The sequence below is a fragment of the Mesoplodon densirostris genome, chromosome 14 (assembly GCF_025265405.1).
Source record: "Mesoplodon densirostris isolate mMesDen1 chromosome 14, mMesDen1 primary haplotype, whole genome shotgun sequence".
Taxonomy (NCBI): domain Eukaryota; kingdom Metazoa; phylum Chordata; class Mammalia; order Artiodactyla; family Ziphiidae; genus Mesoplodon; species Mesoplodon densirostris.
This window is the reverse complement of record NC_082674.1, coordinates 18748177-18775392: the sequence shown is the minus strand read 5'-3', so window position 1 is coordinate 18775392 and position 27216 is coordinate 18748177. Positions and strand designations below refer to the sequence as shown.

General features: G+C 34.8%; 1 protein-coding gene across 2 annotated transcripts in view; it reads left to right on the top strand.

Moving 5' to 3' along the window:
* Window positions 1-27216, top strand: part of ATAD2B (ATPase family AAA domain containing 2B) — a 150955-nt gene that overhangs the window by 65568 nt on the left and 58171 nt on the right. For both annotated transcript variants that reach the window (XM_060117295.1, XM_060117294.1), the window contains exons 14-18: window positions 18-177; window positions 4742-4832; window positions 10626-10937; window positions 13726-13861; window positions 21533-21719. In XM_060117295.1, coding sequence (XP_059973278.1) covers window positions 18-177; window positions 4742-4832; window positions 10626-10937; window positions 13726-13861; window positions 21533-21719 — 886 coding nt within the window. The remainder of the gene's footprint in view (window positions 1-17; window positions 178-4741; window positions 4833-10625; window positions 10938-13725; window positions 13862-21532; window positions 21720-27216) is intronic.

Sequence of the window (27216 nt, the reverse complement as noted above, 5' to 3'; positions counted from 1 at the left end):
TGAAAATTTTGTTACAGCTCTATAGTATCAACCCTCCTTGCTCTTATGGATGGATTAGACAATAGGGGCGAAATTGTTGTTATTGGTGCTACAAATAGACTTGATTCTATAGATCCTGCTCTCAGGAGACCTGGCCGTTTTGACAGAGAATTTCTTTTCAACCTTCCTGATCAAAAGGTAAGAGTTTTTGATATATTAAGATTTATTTGTGACTCAATTATGAAATATATATATATGTATACATATACTTTGAAAGTGGTATTTTATGAGTTGTCATTTTCAAAATTTTGTGCTTGTTGGATATCTTAGTTACTACTTAAAAAATTCTTGTAATTATTGAATAATTTAATCATTTTGTTAACAGTTATCAGAAGGTTTATGATTTTTAGGAAATAAGGGTATGATTTTTAGGTTATTATAGATGCTTACTTTTTTCTTTAGTTCTCCACATTGTATTAATTATCTTGTATGACAGGTTATATGTCTCTTGTTCACCAAAGTAGCTTTGTTCCCATAAAAATAACGTTTTTAGATTAATGGTGGCTTAATGAATAAGAGCCCAATATGCAAATTCTCATAGAAAGAGCTATGACATCTTATTTCATTAAAAGCAGCAAATGCTATTCATTATAGTGTAGTTTTAAAAAGAACATAATAGAAAAAATAAGAACATAATTAAAACAGGGCAATGTGTAGTCATTGACTATGTAAAATGTTATTTAATATGTTATACAAAGTTCTTTTTTCCTATTTTTACTTGGCAATTTTTTGGTTAGTCTGACCAGTTTAATCATTGACTGTCATCTTCACTGCACATTTATATTTGAGAGGGAGGGACATATTCAGGGAAGATTCTGTATTTGACAATGCTTTGCATGTATTAAACATATCAAGCCTAATTAGAACCTTTATAACACATACCTATATAAATATAACCAAAAGAGAGCAGAGAAGATACTACATATGAATATATATATTTATACACACACACGCACACTCCAGCACTTGCTGTTATATGGTTTTGATTTTGGATCTCTGTAAAATGCCTTGTTTATGTACATAGATGTGAGAAGCTTAGTGATTAGTACAGTACAGTAGACTATAGGGAAATGAAGGCAATGGCTCTGCTGTATAGAGCAGTCTGTGTAGACCAGTCTCTACCTCAGTTCGACAGTCTGAACAGCCACTATATCTGTCTCAGTTTTGGATTGACGATCCAACTTATAGGCTTTTTTTTGGCACCAAGTTTATTTAGCTTTGTCAGGATAGGAAACATAGTGTATACAGCATCATTTTTGTTATTCAAGTGAGCTTCTAGGGCTGTACCAGTGCATAGAGGTATGCTTAGTTATAGGAGACAAGACTGAAGTAGTCTACTTCAGCATGGGGAAGCATCAGCTATCTCGTTTGGGACATCTTACAACAGTTCAGGCACATCTTTTAGGCTCTACCAGTAGATGGGGAATGTGCTTATTAGCTCTAAGAGACACAGCCAGTGTTCATTTCAGCACAGGAAAGCCATTACCTTGATTTTCCAATTATCTTCTCTATTGTCCTAGTCATGTAGGCCTCAAAGTCCATATGCCAACCATAGTCCTCACAATTCAGATATAGTCCACACAAATTAGAGATTTAACAGTAAACGAGGTCTAGAACAGTACTGTCCAGTTGAATTTTCTGTGATGATGGAAATGTTCTGTGGCTTACTATATTGTATAAGTATGGATCTTGAACATAGTTTTCCATGTTAATTTTAACTTTCTAAGTTTCAAGAAAACAGTGCTTGAGACCTAAACCTAAGATCATTTTTCTTGGCCTGGGTCTGTGGAAAAAAACTAGACTGGCTGTTCACCTTTTTTTCCTTAGGTAATATTTAAGGTCATGAGACTAGATGATACAATTCCTCTGTCTTAAGAAGCAGTCAGTAAGATAAGAGGAAAACTAGGAGAGTGGGATTCTGGAAGCCAAGTGAAGAAACTGTATCAATGGGGAAGGTATAATTAACTGTGTCAGATGTTGCTAAATTAAGTCACATGACAGAAGATTGGCGATTTATTTAGCATTATGTAGGTCATTGGTGAAACCTGATGGGAACAATTTCAATTAGTGGTGGGTGCAAAAAACTTGACTTGAATATGGTTAGTTTAAGAGAATGGGAGGGAAGGAATTGGAGACAGTGAATGGAGATAAATTTTTCAAAGTGTTTTGCTGTAATAAGAAGCAAAGGATTGAGGTGAGATGTTGAGCAAATTGGGGACAAGAGAAGGTGTTTTGTTATTTTTAAGATAGGAGAAATATCCAGTAGGGAAGGAAGTTTTGGTGATGAAATTGAGAAAGGAGAATTATCTTCTTGCCTTGATAGGCGAGAAGGGGGATTGGATTTAATATATGAGTGATGAGAATGACTTTATTTTTTATTTTAAATTAATTTATTTATTTATGTGTCTGTGCTGGGTCTTAGTTGCGGCATGTGGGATCTAGTTCCCTGACCAGGGATCAAACCTGGGTCCCCTGCCCTGGGAGCGTGGAGTCTTAGACCTGGACCACCAGGGAAGTCCCGAGAATCACTATAGTTAGGAATTTGATAGTTCATCTTTTATAATAGGCAGAAGACAGAATATTGCGGGTACACATGCTGACAGGTGGACAGAGTTGGTATGGGGTATCTTTGGAAGTTTTCTTCTGATTGCTTCAGTTTTCTCAGTGGATTAGGAAGCAAGTTCTGAACGAGAGGCTGAGCATGAAGACAGAGAAGCTATGAAGTAGTCTGCTGGAAGATAGCCTCATGAATAGAATAGAGAAGGGTTAAGGGCAGTCATAAGGCTCCATTTTGGGTCGTTAATTTAAATTGATACCAGTCAGTGTCTAATATTAGCATGCAGTTTGGGAAGTGGAATATCATGACTCTTGCTATTTGAGCAAGTGAAAGTAAAAAACAAACAACAAAAAAACTAAAAGTAAGTCTTGGTGCCAAATTTTAATAATTTTGTTAACTCTTTATTACCATAAAATAGCACGTACCTTCTTTATGCAGTAATGCTTTATTTCTTTTGTTTATCATCAGCAGCAGTATGATTATTGTTATAAATGTTATATGTATATTCATGAATCCTAAAGAATGAGTGACCTGAGTTTGCTTTTGACTCTTAATAATAGAGGAAGCTACTTTCTATTAGGAGAAACCATATGATTTACTTTTCTGTATGCCATATAGAGTAAATTGTAATGAAACATTTCTTGATTTAAATAATTTCTTCTATTTCTTGTTTTATGATAAAGAAAGGGGACTCTTTATATAGAAAAAGAGAAAGGCACTTAAATGTCTCAGAGACCTGACAATAACTTTTGACTTTAGGTAATTAATTTCATTTCCTCTAAATCTTTACTTATTTTGTAAAATGAAGGGATACAGATAGATCTTTTTTGAGATATCTTCCAGCTTAGATTTTTTTTTTTTTTTTTGCCATGTTTCTGATTCTCTAAGGGTCTTGAATGAGTGGCGCCCCTTCTGCTAATGAAGTCTATATAGATTCTTAATGTCATCTTCTAGACTACATAAGCTCTCAGAATTATATTTTTTGGGGGCCTTGATTTTATATTTTTTTAGTATCTGTTCAGGCATATATTTCAAGTCGAAAGAAAATATTTGTTACATCATTGATTTATTTTTGGTAGCTGAACGCCTAACTTAGAACTTGGAATTGAAGCAATAGCTATTGATTCCAGATTTCGTCAACTTTTTGAGCAAGGTTTATCTTGACAACTTTCAAGTTCTTTTTGTTTTTGTGCTAGCCCCCAAATTTCTCACCAAGGCACTAATATTATCATCTTGGTTATAATTTGCCTTTTCATAGTCTCAAGAAACTCAAGTAGCAGTGTTGAGGAAACAAGTATACTCAATTTTAGAAAGCATTGTCTTTCCCTTGAAAGAAGGCAAATGTGAAAAAAAAATTCTGATGTGACTTTTCAGGTGATTATGGACTCATACTTCAGTGTTTCTTTTTTACTGTGGGAGAAAAAGAAATTTCATTTAATTTGGAACCAAGATGTTAAAATTTTGATTGTGCTATACAGTTAGATTTAAGGTAAAGAATGCTATTTTGAAAGATAAAAATCAAGGTAAAATTGTTTAAACCTTTGTTTAACAGTGAATTCAATTAATATTTATGGAGATTACCTTGTTATGTATTAAATGTGAAAGCATTAAGTAACTTAACAAGATGATAATGTTTATTATATTTCTTTACTTACTTGAAAACTTCTTCAACTTAAAACTTTAATGACACTTTATGCATATTAGAACCAAAAGGCCTGTGAAATCTAAATATAAGGTTTGTTTAAAAGTTATGATTATTATAACACATTAAAGTTTTTTTGTTTACATGTTTTCAAATGGTTAAAATGACATGGAGGAAAGTGAATTTAGTTTTGAGTTCTAGTCCTATATCAGTCACGTAGTCATATGTGCCGCTAGTCAAGTTCCTTTACCTCTCAGGATGTTAATTATCTTAGTTTGTGAAACAAAGATCTCTGCTACATAGCTCACAGGGTTATTATGGGAATCAGAGTTGATGTGGATGCCAAGCTGTTTATGTTTCTTTTAAAATAAACAGTTGCTTTTCTGGGATATGGTTAGTTGATAAATTTGTTCCATCTAACACATTTTGGGGTTGATGATATTTTATTTATTTGTACTTTTTTCCTTAGGCAAGATTTTATTTATCTGTGCTTTTCTTCTTAGGCAAGAAAACACATTTTACAGATCCATACCAGGGACTGGAATCCAAAATTGTCAGATGCTTTTTTAGGTGAATTGGCTGAAAAATGTGTTGGTGAGTGCTACTGTTTGAATTTTTTGATTGTCATTGTTTGTTCTGATCAGCCTCCCTTTCCCCTTATGTTTGGAATGTGAATGAGTATAGTTGTGTTTTTGTGCAGTAGTTGGCTTTGCCTTTAAATGTAAGCATTTCACTTGAAGTTTGAACACTTCTAAATTAGAATTTTAGCTGCCATTAGATGTTTTGATTATCAAAGCTCAGTGGTCATATGCCTTTCATTGAGTGCTGTATTACTACAGTGTCTCCTTTTAGGAATTGTTCCCTTTCAGAAGTTTTACTAAGAAAAATAAGCTTAAACGAGAGGTGAAGGTCCATGTACAGGGCAGGACTGTAGTCTTTTACTTCACAGATTACATGATGGACTCATCCTCATGCCGGTGGTTTAGAAAGAAGTTGAGTGAGAGGAGTCTTCAAAGAAAATACTTAAGGACATCTGCTAGTATTTCCCCAAATGTAAAACTCTTCAACTTAATGTTAAGTTATTCACAAAGTAGAAGATCTCCTACAGAGTGAACAAACACTACTGTCCTAAAAGGATATGGTGAGAGTGTTTTATGTACATACATGATCATACATAGGAGATGGAATTCAGAGGTTTTAGAATTCAGGGTTTTGGCTCTAATTAGGTCTGAAATAAAAATGAATGTGGTATTAAGCAGCTGAATATACACACAGGTATTTTTCCTTCATTCTTTTTCTGTCTTTTGTCTATTTTCCTCTCATTCTCTCAAAAATATAAATTAAAAAATCTCTCCATGAACTTTTTTTAAGCATTATGAAGAAGTCCCCCTAATAAGTCCACTAACAATCAGCAGTCTACTTGGGAAAACTTTAAAGTTACCAAAACCAAAAAGAACAATGTAGTTAAAAAATCATTGTGGTCCACCATCAAATAATTAAAACTTAAATAGAACATTAGTCCATTCAGTTAGCTACATCCGAATTATCCTCTTCATCCACAGGGACCTCCATCTCCGAAGCAGCATACCTCAGCTTTTGAACCACAAAGACCTCGACATCTTCTGGTGAGGAGAAAACGTAAATCTCTCCAGCACTACTCCAGTTTAAGCTTTGCCTGGTATAAGAGAGCATGCGCCAAACCCACTTCATGTAAATTTGGCTTGACCTTTGCAAAGCCTTGTGCTGCTTTATGGGAGAGGGTGGTATTTGGTACAAAATCCAGTCTTTGCCCTTTTTAAAATTTGACCCCTTTTATTTCCTGTTACTTTTATGATATTATTGTGTTAGAGTACAGATCAGAATGGGAAATATTTGTAGATTCATCTGTGAATTTGTCACAGAATGATCCTTAACTGAAATAAGCAGAAGTCTTCAAATAATTTTGGAAATTCCCTAAGAGTAATTTTAAAATTACTTTTTTACCCTATCTACCATCTGAAATATTATATACTCTAATTCTTCATCTTAAATATTAGACTCTCAGTTTCCTTTTTCATTTCGAAAGGCCACTCCTCATTTTACCAAGTTATTTATTTTAGCTTTTAGTCAGTTTCTTAAGTTAAAAAAAATTTAAGACATACTTTTTTATAGGACTGAAAAATTTCTCTTGCCTTTTTTTTGGGGGTGGCATTGCTGGTTTAGAATCTGCTTACATATACTCTTATTTTCTTCCTGGAGAGTGACATAAAAATCCTTTATAATTAACTGACTTCTGATTTTGATTATGACATTTATTTCATTTAAGAAACCAGTTCACTTAAAAAAAAAAAGAAAATGCAGGTCTTCAAACAGAAACAGAATAGCAATAAATTTTTAATTCATTATGAGCTTAGCACTTATGTATCCCAAAGATGTTTTAACATGTATGGGATCAGTTGAATGAAATTTATGCCTAACAAAAGAGTATGCAGTCTTAATGAACGACTGCAAAGATAGTTGACCTGTTATTAGAGGTTATGGATTTGGTAACTTTTACCTTGAAATGAATTCCCAAGTACTTGGAGGTTTACATGCATAATAGGTGTGATTTTTAGTAGTCTTCAAATAATTTGGTATCCAGAACATGTGCACAAATAGTAGGAGCTTAAGGTTAATGAAGAACTTCAATCTAATCATATTTCTCTATTCATTTTCACTAAGAGGGCCAAAACAATGAAAGGGTATCTGTCAATGTGGCATCTTAGCTTGTGGACCTTCATTGTTTGGTATTTTACTTAAAAAGTAACTTCATAAAATTTTATTACCTTTCTCTAGTTTATAACCTCTTTGAATAGCTTGTATTTTCATTCTTTCAGACAAATTTCCATCTTAATAGCAATATTCAGGAATGCATTTTCTTTGGTATCTAGCTATGTGTGTTCATCAGACTATTAGAGTTGTAATGGCAGAACTAGTATAGTTATGGAATTCTTATGGAAGGGATATTGATATTTAACATCAACTTTTAACTCTCAAAAGGCTGTATTTCAGTATTTCTAGAATAGTCATAGCGTCTATTTTTCTAAACCGGGACCCTTTTGAGAGTGAAAAAATACGCTGTTAATTATGACAAGGCAAATGGCCTAAACCAGGACATGTGGTCACCCTTAATATAGCCTATTTAGCCATGGCTATGATGTACCTTTAATTCTGTTTTAGAGTCTAGTAAGGAAAGTGTATTATTAATTCAGTAGTTCTCAATTTTTTGTGTGTATCAGTATCACTTGTAAAGTTTTCTCAAAATACACATTTATGATATTAAACCACCACTTAGTGATTCTGATTCACTAAGTTTGTTGGGAATCTATTTTTGATTCATTTTCATTGTTTATTCAGATGACTAGTCAAGGTTGACAACCACATATATAAACTAGTAATTCTCATTCACAAACAAATGTAAAGAAGATAAATCCTATCATTTATAGTCTGTTGGTTATGATAATCCATGAGAAAATTTACTTCTTTATTTTTTTCAAGGATTAGTTTATAACTAATGATGAAATTCAAACTTTCAAGCAAAAATTAGGATTTTTTTAAAAACAAAAAAGAGATTATAAGCCACACAGCAGTTCTCAAAGGGCATTCTATGACTTAGATTTGTAATTGTGAGCTGACAGCTTGCCAGCACTTAAAAGATTTTAGCGATGGATTGGTGATGATATTAACAAATGTGATTTTTTGATATTGTTAATAAAATGTGTCAATATACAAAACATCTATTTGACTCAGTGAAGAAAGTTTACTTCTTCAAGTGGAATCTATTATTGTTGATAAGCTTTAAAATTATCTTTAATAAATTAAGAAAAAATGAACAATACATTGCTATTTATATTATTATGTCAAACATAAATGTTATGGGCAACATTTACTACATAAAATACCTTTTAGTGGCTTTTTTCTGTTCTGCATTGTTTTTGAATGTTTTCTCTTTTTTAATTTAGGTTTTTGCACTTAAAAATAGGGTCATATAGTATGTTCACTAAGTGTATATACTTTTTTTTTTTTTTTTTTTTTTTTTTTTTTTGAGGTACGCGGGCCTCTCACTGTTGTGGCCTCTCTCGTTGCGGAGCACAGGCTCCGGACGCGCAGGCTCAGCGGCCATGGCTCACGTGCCCAGCCGCTCCACGGCATGTGGGATCTTCCCGGACCAGGGCACGAACCCATGTCCCCTGCATCAGCAGGTGGACTCAACCACTGCGCCACCAGGGAAGCCCATAAGTGTATATACTTTTAAAGAGGAAAAAGAAATGTGGTTTATATTTTTTTTGAAGACAGTAGTTTATTCTTTACTTCCTCTGAAATGGATTATTTAGTTAACTGTTTATAACTGAGCTGGTGTTCTACAGTTATTTTGTTGAACTAATGTAACAGATATGTATAGAACAGGAAAAGATACTTTTTGTCAGGTTCATTCATTGAGAAATAGAAAATAAAATGAGAGACATGGTAAACTTGGTTATTCTGAAGAATTATTTGGGAGATTGATTGCTGTCATGGGACAGTGTTAATGCTTAATCTGCTTATAGTTTTCTGAATTAAATTCTCATAGGTCATTTTAAGTTTTCCCCTACCTCTGAATAAATGTTTATGAATATAGTACTTCATAATTTTCATTGAAATTTTTAGTTACAGTGAGTAAGTTGGTTTAATAATAAAAGAATTTAGATTTCTTAGAAAAAGAAAAGCCTAACAGATATGATTCATCCCCCTCTTTTTTGTAATACATGGTAACCTAATAGTTTTACGTTACCAAATTATAACCTTGGAGTTACTCTTTTCTTTTTTCATTCATTCTTTCACTCAAGAAATATTTTTTGGATATCTACTGAATGCCAGGCCCAGGCATCGTTCTTGGTAGTTGAGATACATTTAGCGAACAAAACAAACAAATACCCCTATTCTTACAGAGGTCACATTCTAGTTGGGGAACGCAGACAGTAAACATAATAGGTAAATGATAAGGTGGTAAGTGCTGTGGAAAAAGGAGAGCAGGGTGAGGAGTTTTCTGTTATGTGTAGGGCTTGTTTAATGTGATCATTTGCCCTACTGAGGGATATAGGGATAGAATTTATTATAGATGTGTGAGTCAGTTTGATTTATATGGTTTTGTTCCTTAATGTTCTTTTTCTGCCAGTTAGTCTGGTACTATTTCTTCTCTGCTCGTAGTTTTCCTTTGTAATCACCATTTTAATTTCAGTATTTAAGTGTTCTACAAGGTCATTGTGAGATATAAAAAGATAAATAAATCTGATACCACTCTTTGAAGAGCTTAGGGACTAATGTTCTGTAACTAGTTCGGGTGGTTCCCGCTGCTGGCATAACTGATAAAGGTGGCCAAATGCAGGTTTAATTGTCAGTATAAAAAAACACCATGACTAGTTTGAGGTTTTCTTCCCATTTGTGGTAAAGACCTAACAGTTCATATGTTTTTCTATGTATTTGTCGCTCAAATGAATGAAATGATTTCAGAGCACTGGTGGCTTGATCTGTTGTTTAACTACATGATCAGTTAAATATGGGTAATGGATGATACCTCATATCTCTGTAGCCCTTTGAACTAGGTTATCAATCATTTTAAACTAAATATATATATAAAAAGGAAGATAATATAGAAATTTAATGGATTCTCATTCCCTGTAATACCTTTGGAACTATCAGAGATGATCATAACTTTAAAGTATAGTTTTGGGGGTAATAAGATATTAACCTGCTTGTGGGTTGCACTCAGAGTTAGTAGTAGAATAGCTCTGATTTTGAAGTTTCCGCTTATGTATACTACTTTGTACTGCTCCATTATATGTATTTGGAAATTAGTAATATTAGGAAAATTTGTAGAAAACTAATGTCATGAGGACTAAACTAATGATTGGAAATATTGATGAAGGATTGATATAAAACTATTTTTTTTAAACCTTTCCTGAAGAAAGATATACATTATAATCAGTGGTTTTGGCACAAAACATATGACTTGTTTTCTTTTAATATCATTAGTTCATGTGTTTGTTAATTAAAATATTCAAAACATTTTTAGTCTTAATGAGTAAACAGTTTTATTAGGTGACTTTATTTAATTAATTAATTTATTTATTTTTACAACTTTATTGGAGTATAATTGCTTTACAATGGTGTGTTAGTTTCTGCTTTATAACAAAGTGAATCAGTTATACATATACATCTGTTCCCATATCTATTAGGTGACTTTAAATGGTCATTTTTCATTTTGCTAGTGAAATTGCACATGATTGATTTAGTATTTTATTTTAGATAAAGATGTGCATATTTGCAAAATAGAGTTGATACTTGGGAAAATGGACTTACCTTTGTTATCCTTTTCCTTTTGTGCATTAGGCTATTGCGGAGCTGATATCAAGGCCCTGTGCACTGAAGCTGCCCTGATTGCCCTGCGGAGGCGTTATCCCCAGATCTATGCTAGCAGTCATAAACTGCAGCTAGATGTTTCCTCAATAGTGCTCAACGCCCAAGATTTTTACCACGCAATGCAGAATATTGTGCCTGCTTCCCAGCGCGCTGTCATGTCTTCGGGACATGCACTATCCCCCATCATAAGACCACTGCTGGAAAGAAGCTTCAACAACATCCTAGCAGTCTTGCAAAAAGTGTTTCCTCATGCTGAAGTTAGCCAGAGTGACAAGAAAGAAGGTAGTATAAATTACCTTTTCATATTGTTAAAATGAAACAAGTACAGGCATAAGTAAATAAATTCTGAGTTTTCTTATAAGGTTATTTATGTGTTACTCTTTTGTATTTGCCATGAATATAGGAAATGTATCCATTTCATTGGCCACTGTTTATTCTAGGCCTAGCATATTGTCTAGCATACAGTAGTTGCCTAGTCATTGTCCATAAAAAGAATGAATGGATGTTTGTTCTGTTTGTTCACTCTGGGGACATTCTGATTATCTTAATGTAGGAGTGTTGCCATCTTTAGAAAAGTTGGCTATGATAGTATTGGCTTACATTTCTTTTATTATTATAAAGCCCTTACATAAATTGTCATTTATTAATCCTCATAACAATCCTGGGGGTAGGTACTCTTACTCTATCAAAAATGAAGATGTTCACTTATATAGGGTCACTCAGTAAGTTCTAGGTCTTGCTCAAACCCAGGGAGCCTGACTCCAGAGCCCATGCTCTTAACCATGTTGCTATAATGTCCCTCTGGATTCAACTCATCATACTATTGTTATTGGCACAGCACTCTGCAGTGTGCTGCGCTAATAGAGTGTAAATTACTAGTAGGGCAGTAAATTAGAACCTGATGATAGAAGGTCTTGAGTTCTGGCCTCAAGATTGTAGTTTGGATTTGAGATAAAAACAGAAAGCTACTTTTAAAAATGTTACTTACGTACAGGAAAGCTCTAGGTTCCTGTGCTAATCAAAGTAAAAGCCCATGAACTTAGAAGAGACAGTAATTTTAAAAAATTCTCCTAATTTTCTTTGTTTAACATGTAGTCTGCACTGTATAAAAAATTGTCCAATGAATTATGTTAATGGTAAAACTGTTATATATAGTAAAAATCATCGATATTCAATGAATTTTGCTTGTCATACATATATTTTTCAGAAACTTTTTTTTAGGGTAGATTCTCATGAAATATCACATCGATTACTTGATTTCTTAAATTTGTCAAATGAGGAGGAGAACAAATAATATGTATGAGCCAGCTACTCTGCCATGAATTGTACATTTCTTATCTCTGATTTTCAAAACTGAGGATATATATCTTTTCCCAAATTTTTTTAATTTTTAAAAGACTATGTCACCTTTAGAAGGTCATAAAAATCTTACCTTCTCTTCTGAGAGATTGTAACTTCTTTACTTGCATTTGAGAATTTTTTATGGCATTATTATCTGTGTTTTCTTACCATTTTTTCCCCATAAGTATAAAGTATGCTTTAGTTTCATTATTTTTCTTCACATACCAGTGGAGGAAAGAAACAAAATTTTCTCTGATTATTAATAATTGTTTTTTAGTTATTTAGATATATTATTCTGGATTGTTTTGGTCTTTAATATTTTTCTTAGACAAGTATCCTTTCCTTATATATGAAATTATCAATCACAGGGTCCTCAATTATTTTCTGATTAACTTTTACAATATTAGTTGTGTTAAATACTTGGCTTTAAAAAGCCATTGAAATCTGTGTCTGCCAGCACAATTCAGTATCTCATTTTAGAAAGCATGCCTATTTTTTTTCTTTGTTTTTTTGGGGAAGGGTATGATTTCTGTCAATCTTAATTTCCTCCCATTTCTCCTACACATGTAGCATTGCTTTTTATTGAATGAATTGACACTTTTGTTAGGTATGTATGAATTATGACTATTAACACTTTAGGTTGTAGTCCAGATAAATTTTTAAGTATGGCACTTTCAGTTGGAATTTTAGTTCCCGTTAGTCCATCGAACAATAACTTAAGACCCAATGTTACTTGAATGAGTACATTTTTTTTTTTTTTTTTTTTTTTGCGGTACGCGGGCCTCTCACTGTTGTGGCCTCTCCCGTTGCGGAGCACAGGCTCCGGACGCACAGGTTCAGCGGCCATGGCTCACAGGCCTAGCCGCTCCGCGGCATGTGGGATCTTCCCGGACCGGGGCACGAACCCGTGTCCCCTGAATCGGCAGGTGGACTCAACCACTGCGCCACCAGGGAAGCCCTACATTTTTTAAGATTGTTTTTTTTCCCACTGAATTCCCGAGTCCCTTCTTTTTTTTTTTTTTTTTTTTGCGGTATGCGGGCCTCTCACTGTTGTGGCCTCCCCCGTTGCGGAGCACAGGCTCCGGACGCGCAGGCTCCGGACGCGCAGGCTCAGCGGCCATGGCTCACTGGCCCAGCCGCTCCGCGGCATATGGGATCCTCCCAGACCGGGGCACGAACCCGTATCCCCTGCATCGGCAGGCGGACTCTCAACCACTTGCGCCACCAGGGAGGCCCTCGAGTCCCTTCTTAACTAAGACTAGATTTTCCTTGAAATATGTGTGTGTGTGCCATGTGAAAAAATAAAGGTCAATTTGTTCCTTGTTGCTTTTGTAAGAACTGGGCCATACTTCAATTACTCTATTAATTAAACCATCTTATTTATATTAAATGTACTGGTTTTGGTCAAAATTAACTTAGAAATTTTTAGTAAGTAGGTGAGTATTTTATGAGAGTGCCATTTCTTTTCCAGAGTTCTTGTAGTCTCCCAAAATGCATCTCATAACACTTAAGTAGTCTGTAAAGGTGAAAGAACTACATTGGTTCCATTTATAAATTATTCAGAATACTGTAGTTTGTCAATTTCCTTGGACAATCTGTGTTATTTGATGGATATCTTATTAGTTTTTGCCACTTGATTTTTAAACCAGTTTTTCTTAGCTTTGGTAGCACATTAATATTAAAGGACTTTTTAATCCTCATAATCTTTGTGATTTTTTTTTTAAAACAGATATAGAAACTCTGATTTTAGATGATAGTGAAGATGAGAATGCTTTATCAATTTTCGAGACCAGTTGTCACTCAGGATCACCAAAGAAACAGTCATCAGCTGCTGCTGTACATAAACCTTACCTTCATTTTACAATGTAAGCAATTTATATCATTGATTTCAATTTATATTGAAATTTCTTTCAATTTAGAGTGATTTTTACTACTTTATAGTTAGAATTACCGTATATTTTTACTTATGGTTGTAACCTGGAAGACTTTGTTTTTCTGTTGTTTGGACAAAATTCTGGAAAACTTTACTGTGTCTATGTTTTTGTGTGGTAATAAATTAGTTTATTGGTCAACTCAAGATATTTTTTCCTAAAATGATTGTGGGATTTTTTTTTTTTTAAGTAGGGTAGAAGGAAGGGTTGCCTTCAGAAAGTAAACCCATGTCCCCAATTTTATTGCTTTTTATTTGAACTAAAGTGGACAGAAATGAAATATTTACCATGATCTAGAATATTTTGATTGTAATAAGTTTCATATGATAATTTAGGACTCTAAGGGTACTAAAGAGGTTTTGAATTAGAAATTGCTCAGTAACTAAACAAGTAACTTTCTGATTCTCCAAAACCTCATTAGTTTACACTTTCCTAATTTAGATTTTATGTTTTTTCTATTTACATTTACCTTTGTCTATATTAAAGCAGCTTTTGCTGTGCACTTCAATGGGTAAACAATTTTAGTGTGAATGTAATTTTAAATTAAGAGACTAAATAGTTTTCAAATACTAACAGGGTCATTACTTGCATTTACATAATTATCATGATAGTTAAAGAACCATAATGCTGCAGTCAAGTAGGTCTGATAGGACTTTTATTAGAAGACACTGGATTGTGTATACTTTTTTTTTTTTGCGGTACGCGGGCCTCTCACTGTTGTGGCCTCTCCCGTTGCGGAGCACAGGCTCCGGACGCGCAGGCTCAGCAGCCATGGCTCACGGGCCCAGCCGCTCCGCAGCATGTGGGATCTTCCCGGACCGGGGCACGAACCCGTGTCCCCTGAATCGGCAGGCGGACTCTCAACCACTGCGCCACTAGGGAAGCCCTGTGTATACTTTTAAGTAATTTTTCTTTAGAGATATTTTGAACAAATTTAAGTCTTTAATCGAAGTTTTTCCCATGTAGATTTTGGTGAAATGTTAATTTGATTATTTGCATTGATAACCCTTCCTTGTTTTTTAGTTTTTGAAATGAGACTAAATTACTTTAATTTACTCTTTAACAGCAAGCTCTTCTATTAGAAACTTTTTTCTTCACTCCAGGGCCTTTCTTTTATGCCCTCTGGGAAGTTTTCTTAAACTGTTTCAGTAATTTTACAGATCTGTTTATTAATGGCTAAGGGAAAACCAAATAATCATTTTTTTCTGACTTTCACCTGGCTAACCTGTGTGCCATGTGTGTGCTGTTTGTTTTGACAATTTTAGTTATTTGAATTGAAATACATAGTAGGAGCTAAGAAACTATCAATTTTTAAATTTTACATTAAGAACATTCTGTTACTGATTTAATGTATATCAGTGGTATGGCTTATTTTGTTTGGCTTAGCCTTTCTCAAGGAATTGGTTTAATTTTAACCTCTTTTACATATGCTTTTCTAGTTCATTGCTTTGACTTTGATTTAATAGTGAGACAGCTATATCCTAGAATGTGCTGTTATTTAAAGATGTTTTGATAAGTTACTTTATTTATTCACTCATACTGCCTTTTTTTTTTTTTTTTTTTTTTTTTTTACCCTGTGCCAGGCATTGTACTAGGTGCTCAAAGTATGAATAAGATATAACATAGTTCTTACTCTGGAAGAGTTCTTGTTCTTGGGGGTGACAAACATTGTGATATGGCTAAAGTGTTATGAAAGCAGAACTAAGAAGCTTCCACAGGGAAGTCCAGGAATGCTTCACAGAAAAAATGGTGACATTTGCTATCCTTTGGAGTATGAAGGTATAGGAGTTAGCATTTGTTGCTCATTACAAACTAGACATGTGGTAGGTATATAAAACTGGGGCTTCGTATATGTTAATACATATAGGCCTCTCAACAGTCATTAGCATTTGTGGTATCATCATTTTATAGATGAGAAAACTGAGATACAAAGAAGTTAAGTAAATTGCCCATGATCATGCTGCTAGTAGGGGGCAGACTTGGTACTGTTTGTTTCCTGGGATCATATTCTTTCTCTTGTACTATGTGGTTTCCAAATTGATTTCTGAGCTTAATAGGTAGATAGGGTTTTTTAGGGTAGGTTGGATGATATGATTTTTCACACTTTCCAAGAAGCATTTACTTTAGAACATACGCCTTTAATGAGGACTACACATGTATTTTGTTGTTGTTGATTTGGTTTGGTTTGGCTTTTTTGTTCGAGCAACATGTGTTAGCATGCAAGATTAATACAAAAAAGATTCTGGACAAGTAGAAAGCATGACTTTAATGCTGGTGTCAGTAGCACTAGCTTGGGCATTGATGGTGGGTTTCTTTTTCTGGGAATAGTTTCCGAAAACAGTGTTTCAACCTTTTATTTAGATTTAAGATGAAATAGAAGTCAAGCTATTTAAGGCCTGTCAATCTGGTAGAGAACCCTTATGATGGAAAATAAGTTTTCTTTCTTATTGTATATTACCATAAGGGGATTAGAAACAGAACTTTTTAAGGTTTTCCAAATGAAAACAGCTTTGTTTTTTCTGATTAGAAAGATGATATACTCTGTAGAAAATTCAAGTAAAAAAGAAGAGCATAAAGAAGAAAGTAAAAATTAAAGCCCAAGCACCTGAAGGTAATATGTGTTAACATTTTGGTGACCACACTTCCATATTCTCTCTATCCATATAGACAGACCCATATATTATCTTATATAAATTATATTCTCCTGTAAGGTTGTTAATGTAACTTGCTTTCCCCCCCCCACTATGTTGGGAATGTTATTTCATGTCAGTATATGTTTAATGTCATTCTTTTAAAATAGCTGCATAGTATTTTTTTTGGATGTTTCATAATTTATATAACCTTACTGATATAAATTGAAATTTCTAGTTTTCCTCTTTTATAAGCAGTGCTGTGATAGACATCTTTCTAAGTATACATCTTTATAACATTTTCTGATTCAGACCTTAAGGTAGATTTTAAAAGCTGATTGCTGTGTCAAAGTGTATATACATTTCAAAATCTGATAGAGATTGTTAAATTGCCTTCCAGAAAGGTTGTACCAGTTTACATTTCATCACTAATGTATGAGAAGGTTATTTTTTCTATTCCCTTGTCATTTCTGAGCACTGTTCATCTTTTAAAATCTTTGCCAACTAGATAGATGAAAATAATATCTTCTTATTTATTTGAATCGTTTGCACTTTCATATATTCATTCACTCATACAGATATTTTGTCAAAGTGCCCATCATGTGCCAGATGTTGTCCTAGGTAACTGGAATATGTCAGTGAACCAAATATACTAGGATCCCTGCCCTTATTCAGCTTACATTTTAGATGGAGACAGACAATAAAACAATCAGTGTGATAGATAAAATGTTAGAAGATAAGTACTATGGGAAAAAATGTAGAGAACACTAAGAAATAAGGGAATCTTTGGGAGTGGGATGAATTGCAGAATATCCCTGGATATACATTTTGGCATATATTTGGCATACTTGCCAAATTTAATTTCAGAAAATTGTACTTTTTTCCATTCTCACTATTCATGAGAATACCAATTTTCCCATCATCTATTTGCTAATAATGGTATTCTAATATTTATCAATCTAACAGATAAATGATGTTTCTCAGTATTTTCATTTGTTTTCATTATTTTTCATCTTTGTTAGTAACTACCAAATCTTTCTCAATCACTCTTGAGCTTTAAACTTTGTCCAGTTGCCTATCACCCTTTGTTGTGTCACAGATCTTTTGGTATATGCTGACTTGTGTCTTTCCTTCTCTTCCCATGAGTCCTATGAGCTACCATCCATTCAGTTTGTCCCAACTAGAATTGGACATCATTCTCAACTCTTTCCTCTTTCTTCCCTTCTATATCTAGTAAATGACCAAGTCCTATGGATTTTTCTTACTAAGTAAGTCTAATTCCAAGCTCTTCCTTCTACCTCCTCTGACACTGTTGTTGTCTATACTGTTATTAACATCTCATGCCTGGGTTATTATAGCAAACTCCTAACTGGTCATCTTTCCTATTGTTTTGCCTTCTTTCAAAACCCTTTCCTATACTGACATGCTGAGTTACAGTTGTCATCCAAAGACATGTGTATGCTTATGTCACTTCCCCTGCTTAAGCATCTTAATGCTTCCTCATTGTCTTCAGTGTACATTCCAACTTTTAACGTGGTTTACAGAACCCTTCATAGCCCTTCACAGTCTGATTCTCCTTCCCCCTTCCACTCCCTTACCCCAGTATCTTTACCTTTACATTACCCTAAAACCTTAAAAGAAGCTGGCTGTAATGAACTATATCCTCTACCCCAAAGGGCCAAGAGGTTTTTTTTAGCCTCTGGTCCTTTGTACATCCTGTTTTTATTTCTTGAAATTCATCCTTTCTGCCTTCGATCTGTTGGGTTTGTGCTTTCATAACACTTTTTCAGGAAAGCCATTTATGAGTCTCTGATAGCACCCTGTACTTAAAGAGTGCTGCTTATTAATCACACTGAAATATAGTAATTTACTTCCTTTTTCCAATAAATGCACTGAGTTATGAGCTCTATGATAACAGTGGTATTGTTGGATAGCACGGGCCAAGGCATTCAACCTAGGAAGCATTCTAAAATTGTTAAATGAATGAACATTTTTTAAGAAGTTATTTATTTCTATCTTCTTCTTGAATTGTCTACATTCTTTGTATAAGAAGGTATTTTTTGGTAAAATACTGTCATACAAGCTCTTTATGCATTAAAGAACCAATCCTGTTAATGGCAAATTTAATTATTTGTCTCATATGAGTGTTTGCCGTTTGGTTCAGATTGTAATTTTTGAGTAACAAAAGTTCTTAGATTTTTATGAATTAAAAATACATGAATCTTTTGTTTTTCTTTGTTTCTGTGTTAGAATTCATTTTGTTTTGTGAAATGAGGATCTGAATCCTCCCTATTTTTTTAATAGATTTATTTATTTAATTAAGTAATTTATTTTTTGGCTGCATTGGGTCTTCGTTGCTCTGCGCAGGCTTTCTCTAGTTGTGGCAAGCAGGGGCTACTCTTCATTTTGGTGCAAGGGCTTCTCATTGTGATGGCTTCTCTTGTTGTGGAGCACAGGCTCTAGGCACGCAGGCTTCAGGAGTTCTGGCATGCAGGCTTCAGTAGTTGTGGCTCTAGAGCGCAGGCTCAGTAGTTGTGGCACACGGGCTTAGTTGCTCCGCGGCATGTGGGATCTTCCCGGACCAGGGATCGAACCCATGTCCCCTGCATTGGCAGGCGGATTCTTAACCACTGCGCCGCCAGGGAAGCCCCCTCCCTATTTTAAAACAATATTTGTGTTATAATTCATGTCTGTTCCATTTATTTTTATGCTTATTATCTTATATAAAATTCTTTCAATTACTATGATTTGTTTCCTGGGCTGCTATTTTCCACTGATCTGTGTTTCTTTTCTTTGGTGTATTCTTCATTCTATTATTCTGTTCTGTAATATGTATCAGTATAAAGTAGGGTGCATCTTAACTTTGTGTTTTAGAACCTGGGCTTTGCAGTTATATGGACACCCAGTTGTATAATCTTATACCTAACCTCTGTTAGCCTTGGGTTCTTTATCTATTTAGTAAGAGGAAACTTATGTATTTCATAGAATTGTTAAGAAAATTAAACAAGAAGTGTGTATGAAGTGCTAGTTACTAAAACAGGTTTAAATGTTCTGAAATTGGAGCTAGCACACTAATCCAAAATTTTCTTGATGTTCTTTTTCTTTAATTAAAAAAATATTTATTTATTTGGCTGCGTCGGGTCTTAGTTGAGGCATGCAGGATCTTTAGTTGCGGCATGCGGGATCTTTTAGTTGTGGCATGCAAACTCTTAGTTGCGGCATGTGAGGTCTAGTTCCTGACCAGGGATGGAACCCAGCCCTCCTGCATTGGGAGTGTGGAGTCTTAGCCACTGGACCACCAGGAAAGTCCCCTTGATGTTCTTACTTGATTATTTTTTTCAGATAATGTTGCAAATAAGTTTTAATTCTCCCCCCCCGCCCCCCCGCTCAAATCTTTTTTGGGATTTTGATTTGCATTTTTAAAATCTATAAAATAAAATACTATAAACCAACCATATGTATATAGTTAACTATAGCTAGGTATAAATGCATAGGAAGAATTGACATCTATATTCAGGCTCATGATGTATTCTATATAGTTTCATACCTCTCTCGTTAAGATTATTTAATATTGTTTATCATTTGTATTTTTGCAGTTGTGAATAGAATCTTCTTTCCTTTTTTATATTGGTTATTGATGGTGTTTAGGAAAATCTTTTGGTTTTTCTATTTCCATCTTCAGTCTTGTTATTTTGCTGATAGACTATGGCAGTCATTAGTTGATTCTCTTGGATTTTCTAGTGTATAATCATATTCTTTACAAGTAACAGTGTTTGTTCAATTTCTTTCCGTTAGTTCCATTTTAAAATTTGCTTTATTCTTATTGCATTGCTTAGAATTTCCTGCATTATCTATAGTGATATTAGATAAACTTTTTTCATTTATCTTTTTAATGGTGCTGTAGAATCTTGAAAATACTAATTGAGTTTGTTTTAATATGTTATCCTAAATTTGCCTTCTCTGGTGTAGGGCTTTAGATGTTGTATATTAGGATAAGAACCGTTAGGTTTTTTTGGCCTAGAAACAAAATTGCTGCCACTGAAGGAGTCCTACTTTTTTTTTTCCTATTTTAAAAACTGTGGTAAAATGTAAAATAGATAGCTAGTGGGAAGCAGCCGCATAGCACAGGGGGAGATCAGCTCGGGGCTTTGTGACCACCTAGAGGGGTGGGATAGGGAGGGTGGGAGGGAGGGAGACGCAAGAGGGAAGAGATATGGGGATATATGTATATGTATAACTGATTCATTTTGTTATAAAGCAGAAATTAACACACCATTGTAAAGCAATTATACTCCAATGAAGATGTTAAAAAAAACTGTGATAAAATATGTATAAAATTTACCATTTTAACCATTAAAAAAAAGAAGTCCTACTTTTTTTTTTTTTTTTTTTTTTTTTTTTTTTGTGGTACGCGGGCCTCTCACTGTTGTGGCCTCTCCCGTTGCGGAGCACAGGCTCCGGACGCGCAGGCTCAGCGGCCATGGCTCACAGACCCAGCCGCTCCGCGGCATGTGGGATATTCCCGGACCGGGGCATGAACCCTTGTCCCCTGCATTGGCAGGCGGACTCTCAACCACTGCGCCACCAGCGAAGCCCCCTACATTTTGAGTAATCTTTAGATGTACCTCTTTGTTGGAGAATTGGAATTCTTAACATTTGACCTGGGATAACTAAATCATACTTACTGTCTGAAGCATTTTCCAAGTTAATATATGTGGTATGATAGGATGAACTTTCTTTTAGGATGGATTTTTATACTTTTATGTCTTGGTATTAATATGGCCAGAGAGATCAATATTTTAAAACTGTAATTATTGAAAAAATGCTTTGCTGTACTCAAAAAGATGAGAGAGGTAAACAAAAGTTCTATTAATTTGGCATTACATTATTTTATGTAAATATTTTCCTAATATTTTATTTTGGTCTTCACAGTGTATGGTTTTGAAATCATTATTATGTCTGATGTGTATTGCAGGTCACCATATCATCAGCCAACCTCTTACAGGCCAAGACTATTGCTGTCTGGAGAACGAGGCTCAGGTCAAACTTCTCACCTTGCTCCAGCACTTTTGCACACTCTAGAAAAATTCTCTGTGCACAGACTAGATCTCCCAGCACTTTATTCAGTTAGTGCCAAAACACCTGAAGAATCATGTGCACAGGTAGGTTTGTACTGTATCAAAGTGCTTCCTGCTTTCTTATTGTTTATATCTTAGTAGTGATTGTAGATAAAATTTTTTCAAAGAACAGTAATATGAATATTAACTTTTTGTTGGTTATTCATTAACATTCTAATATTAAGGCAGAGGATCCTGTTGATTTTTTAAAGTGAGCTCATTGTTTTTCCCATGATACTTCGTTCTTCTCTGAAATTTTAATAATCCAATTTCTTGTATTAAAGGTTCATTTCATTAAACAGTGTAGAAAGGGAGCTTCTTTTTGCCTTTTCTGACCCTTTTTTCAGGGCCTCTTTAGACTTCTGTCTTTAGATCTCTTTAGACAGCCTTATTGTAGTAAGGGAAATGATATCGACTTTGAGAATGCCAGGGTTTAAAATTAATATAGAAAAGTGATAACAATTTTAAAATTATATATTTTGTATCAATAATCAAGTGTGTTTGATATTTGATTTTCAACTACTTTATATTTGCTAGCTTGTGAAGCAAAATTATAGTGGGGCTGTTTATATTTCTTGATGTTTTAATATATAACTGTGAATTTATTATAAGTGTGTCATGTTGGAACTAGGGGCTAAGGGAATAAGTTTTTGAACCAAGAGACCATGTCTTCACCATTCCTGTGTCTCTGACACAGTGCCCAGCTCATAGTAAGTACTCATTAAGTGTTTGAATGTCACTTTCTACTTTGATATTTAGCCTACTTTTAGAGATTAGATGGCTGGAGTAGTAACACTTAAGAGCACTGCACACAGTTTTGTTGTTTTTTCAGTTATAGTTCATAAATATTTAATACATAAACTATCTAATTGAAAACCATTCTGTACCTTGTAGCATGAAATAGATTTTTTTAAACAGTTCATAGTGTCATAGTTTTATTTCTCTTTTATTTACAATTCTTTGGGTATGAACATCCTAGCAGTACTTCACTACTTCTAAAGCCCTATTTAAAGGTTTTTTTCCCAAAACCCATGGCCTGCCTTAAAAACTATATACCAGTAATTTTCTCCAAGTTTTATACATTTAATTTATCCTGGCTGTGAGTGTTTTCCAATAATGTTGATTTATATGTTTGCTCGTATTTTTCCTTTTTAGTGAGACAAAATTATTGCAGCTTTTATGCAAGTAAGAGAATTACTTGGTACCATTATAAAATAAATCCAGGGGACTTACTAGGAAGATATAAATTAGCAAGGTTGACTTCAGAGGAGAGAGTATCTAAATAGATAGTAGTTGTGGAAGAAGAATTGAGTGTCAAAAAGCACTAAATCCAAATAGTTTCACAGGTGAATTCTTTTAATCTTAAAGGATAAGATTATTTTGATGCCAGTTAAACTTTTCCAAAGCATAGAAAAAGAAGGAAAGATGTGAAATCAAAAAAAAGAGTGATGCTAAACCTTTGAAAGAAATGCAAAGAAAATTGTAATCTAATCTCACTTAGACAGTGGTCATAAAGTAAATATTACAAATGGAATCTAGTAGCACATTGAAAGAGTAATATACCATCACTAAGGCATGCAAAATTGATTCAGTTACATGTGAGATATATAAATATTGGAATGAACACACTGGAGTTGTAAATATTTGCCTATGTTATGATTGTAGTATTAACTGAAAACCTGTTAGGGCCAATAAGAGAATTCTGTAAGGCAGACAATTTCAAAGTTAATGTTATAAAATCAATAGTTTTCTTTTATACAAACAATAACAAGTTAGAAATATGGTTGACCCTTGAACAATGCAGGTTTGAACTGCACGGGTCCACTTATACATGGTTATTCTTCAGCAGAAAATACAGTACTACAAGGTCCATGGTTGGTTGAACCTGTGAATGCAGAGAACCTGCAAATCTAGAGGGCCTGACTGTAAATTATACACAGATTAACCCCTGCCTTGTTCAAGGGTCAACTGTGTAATGGAAGAAGTGGTCCCACTTAAAATAGCAACTAGGGCTTCCCTGGTGGCGCAGTGGTTGAGAGTCTGCCTGCCGATGCAGGGGACGTGGGTTCATGCCCCTGTCCGGGAAGATCCCACATGCTGCGGAGCGTCTGGGCCCGTGAGCCATGGCTGCTGAGCCTGCGCTTCCGGATCCTGTGCTCCACAACGGGAGAGGCCACAACAGTGAGAGGTCCGCGTACTGCAAAAATAAATAAATAAATAAAATAGCAACTAAGTTTACCTAGGAATTAACTTAAGCAATTAATTTGCGTGCTGAAAAGTCACTTGAGGACAGTTGAATAAGTGAAAGACACACCTTGTTTTTTTTTTGTTGTTTTGTTTTGTTTTTGCGGTATGCGGGCCTCTCACTGCTGTGGCCTCTCCCGTTGCGGAGCACAGGCTCCGGACGCGCAGGCACAGCGGCCATGGCTCACGGGCCTAGCCTCTCCGCGGCATGTGGGATCTTCCCGGACCGGGGCACGAACCCGCGTCACCTGCATCGGCAGGCGGACTCTCAACCACCGCGCCACCAGGGAAGCCCCCACACCTTGTTTTTAATTACTGTAACTCAGAGTGTAGACTCAAGTCATATTGCACAGATTAAAATCTCAGCTACTTGTGTATTGGTTGTGGCCTTGGACAAGTTGCTTAACCTGTTTGAGCCTTAATTTTCTCGTCTATGAAATGAAGTTAATGATACCACATAAGATTACTGTGATTATTAAAACAAGCTCATCCAATAGTCTTGGCCTACAGTACTCAACAACGATAGCTATCATCATGTTTATCACTACTGCTGCAGCTCCTTTCACAACTAATGGCTGGTAAGACTCAACATTGGATAGCTATGAGTTCTTTTCTAAATTAATCTATAAATTAAATACAATTATAATTATAATTATAATCCCTCCAAATTTAAGAGGAAATGTTTAAAAAAGGCTTTTCGTTTCCTCTAGAAAATAAATATGGGCATAGCAAGGAGAATTCTGGAGAAAAAAGTGTAATGAGGAATCCCTACCAGATGTTTACACATGTAATAGAACTGTGGTAATAAAGTATTTGTACCTGTGCAGGGATAGACAAAACAATAGAACAAAAGTGAGAAATCATGCTTAGGCCTGTGTAGAAATAGAATTTAGTATCTGATGATGTTGAGTATATGATAATGATGATGACATTTGATATCATAGAATAGATGGATTATTTAATAAATAGTCTTAGAAAACTGGCAGGCTCTATGAAGGGAATAAGAAAAAACAAAACTGGATTTCGTACCTTTTTCTTTAGCCCCAAAATAAATTCTAGATTGTCAGTGGAACTATAAAAGTGTTAGGATAATTCACAAGGTCAGTATATTACCTTGGACATGAGAAAGTATTTAATTTCAAAGCAATGAACGGAAGCCAGGAAACATAAAGATAAGAACAAATTTGACTTTATAAAATTTTAAATTACACATGACAAGAAACTTTCTTTAAATAAGATTAATAGACATAACCTGGTAAAAATCTGTATTTGCAACACATGTCAAGGACAAGTTTCCTTACTATACAAAGATATATTAAAATCAGGAAGAAGAAAGAATAACAACCTAATAAAAGAACTGGCAAAATAGGAGCATGACATTTATAGGGAGAAAAAAGTAGCGAAAGCAACCAATAAAAATTTGAAAAGATTCTTTACCTTACTTATAAGTGAAAAAAAAAAAGAAGCATATTAAAGCAGTAAGATGCTATTTTCAAACAACTATCAGGCTTGTAAAAATGAAAAGCTTGATAAACCTAATATTGGAGATATGGGTGCTCATACTTGGTTAGTGGAAATGTAAATTTATTTATTGATTTTGGAGTGTAGTTTGGAACTATCTTTTAAACTTTCAAGTATCTTTTGACCCAGGAATTTTACATTAAAAAACATTTCCTAAGGAAAAAAAAATGTCATGAAGAACCTAGGGGTAAGACAGAAATAAAGACACAGACATACTAGAGAACGGACTTGAGGATATGGGGAGGGGGAAGGGTAAGCTGTGACAAAGTGAGAGAGTGGCATGGACATATATACACTACCAAACGTAAAATAGATAGCTAGTGGGAAGCAGCTGCATAGCATAGGGAGATCAACTTGGGGCTTTGTGACCACCTAGAGGGGTGGGATAGGGAGGGTGGGAGGGAGGGAGACGCAAGAGGGAAGAGATATGGGAACATATGTATATGTATAACTGATTCACTTTGTTATAAAACAGAAAGTAACACACCATTGTAAAGCAATTATACTCCAATAAAGATGTAAAAAAAAAAAGAAAAAAGAAATAAACGCTTGTTGTTCAAAAAAAAGATTTCCTAAAGATATATTAGCTATAAGTATTCACTGCTGAATGTACAAGGTTATTCATCAAAGCATTGTGTGTAGAATTACCAAACAAAATAAGACAAAAAGAAACAAACTAAATGTCCTTTTTATGGTGGACTGGCTAAAATATAGTAACAAAGGAATACTAGGAAGTTGTTAACAAGAATGAGGTAGATTTACATAGGCTGATATGGAAAGGTGAAGGAGGTACTAGTGAAAAAGCAAATTGTAAATCTAAGTATGATCTTCTTCGTGTAAAAAAAAACTTAAAAATATATGTTCATTTTTATATATAAGTAGAAATTTTATCCAAGAATACCCCCCCCAAAATGTTAATAATCGTTGTTTTGGCTTGGGGGAAGGAATTTGGAGGATTTGGGGAATGGATAAACTTTGTCATTTTAGTTTACCCTCTGCTCTATGGTTTAGAATTTTTTGTTTCCTTTTACATGTATACTTGACAGTATCAAACAAACTGAAAGGGCCTCCCTGGTGGCGCAAGTGGTTGAGAGTCCGCCTGCCGATGCAGGGGATACGGGTTCGTGCCCCGGTCTGGGAGGATCCCATATGCCGCGGAGCGGCTGGGCCCGTGAGCCATGGCCGCTGAGCCTGCGCGTCCGGAGCCTGTGCTCCGCAACGGGGGAGGCCACAACAGTGAGAGGCCCGCATACTGCAAAAAAAAAAAAAAAAAAACAAACTGAAAGATAAAATCACTTTGAAAGAGGAACATTCTGTCTATAGTTGTTCCTTATGGCTAATGTGTGTGTATATTCACAAACACAATACTGGCTTAATGTTAGGTAAGGAAATGTGAAGCACTGTAGTAAACTATATGTTGATCTTATTGGAATCCTGGGATTTTTTTTTTTCTCTGAATCCTACTTGGCATCATTGGGCTAAATTTGAATTCTGACTGCATGTTCTTTGGTCTCTTTCACGTATCTTGGCTTTTACTACTTTTCTGTCATGTTGGTGAGGATGGTGGAGAGAAATGTCACTTGGTGGTGGAAAGCAACAAAAACCCTCCATTTTATTGTTTTGGTTGTGTTACATTGCATCTAGTATGTCAAGACATCTCATCTTCTCTGCTTTCACCTATGAGCTTCTGGGTTGGAAGTAGGGCTTATTCTTAAGTGACCACCACCTGGATGTCTAATCTAACCAGGCACTGAGACAGAATTTTGTAGTCATGGTA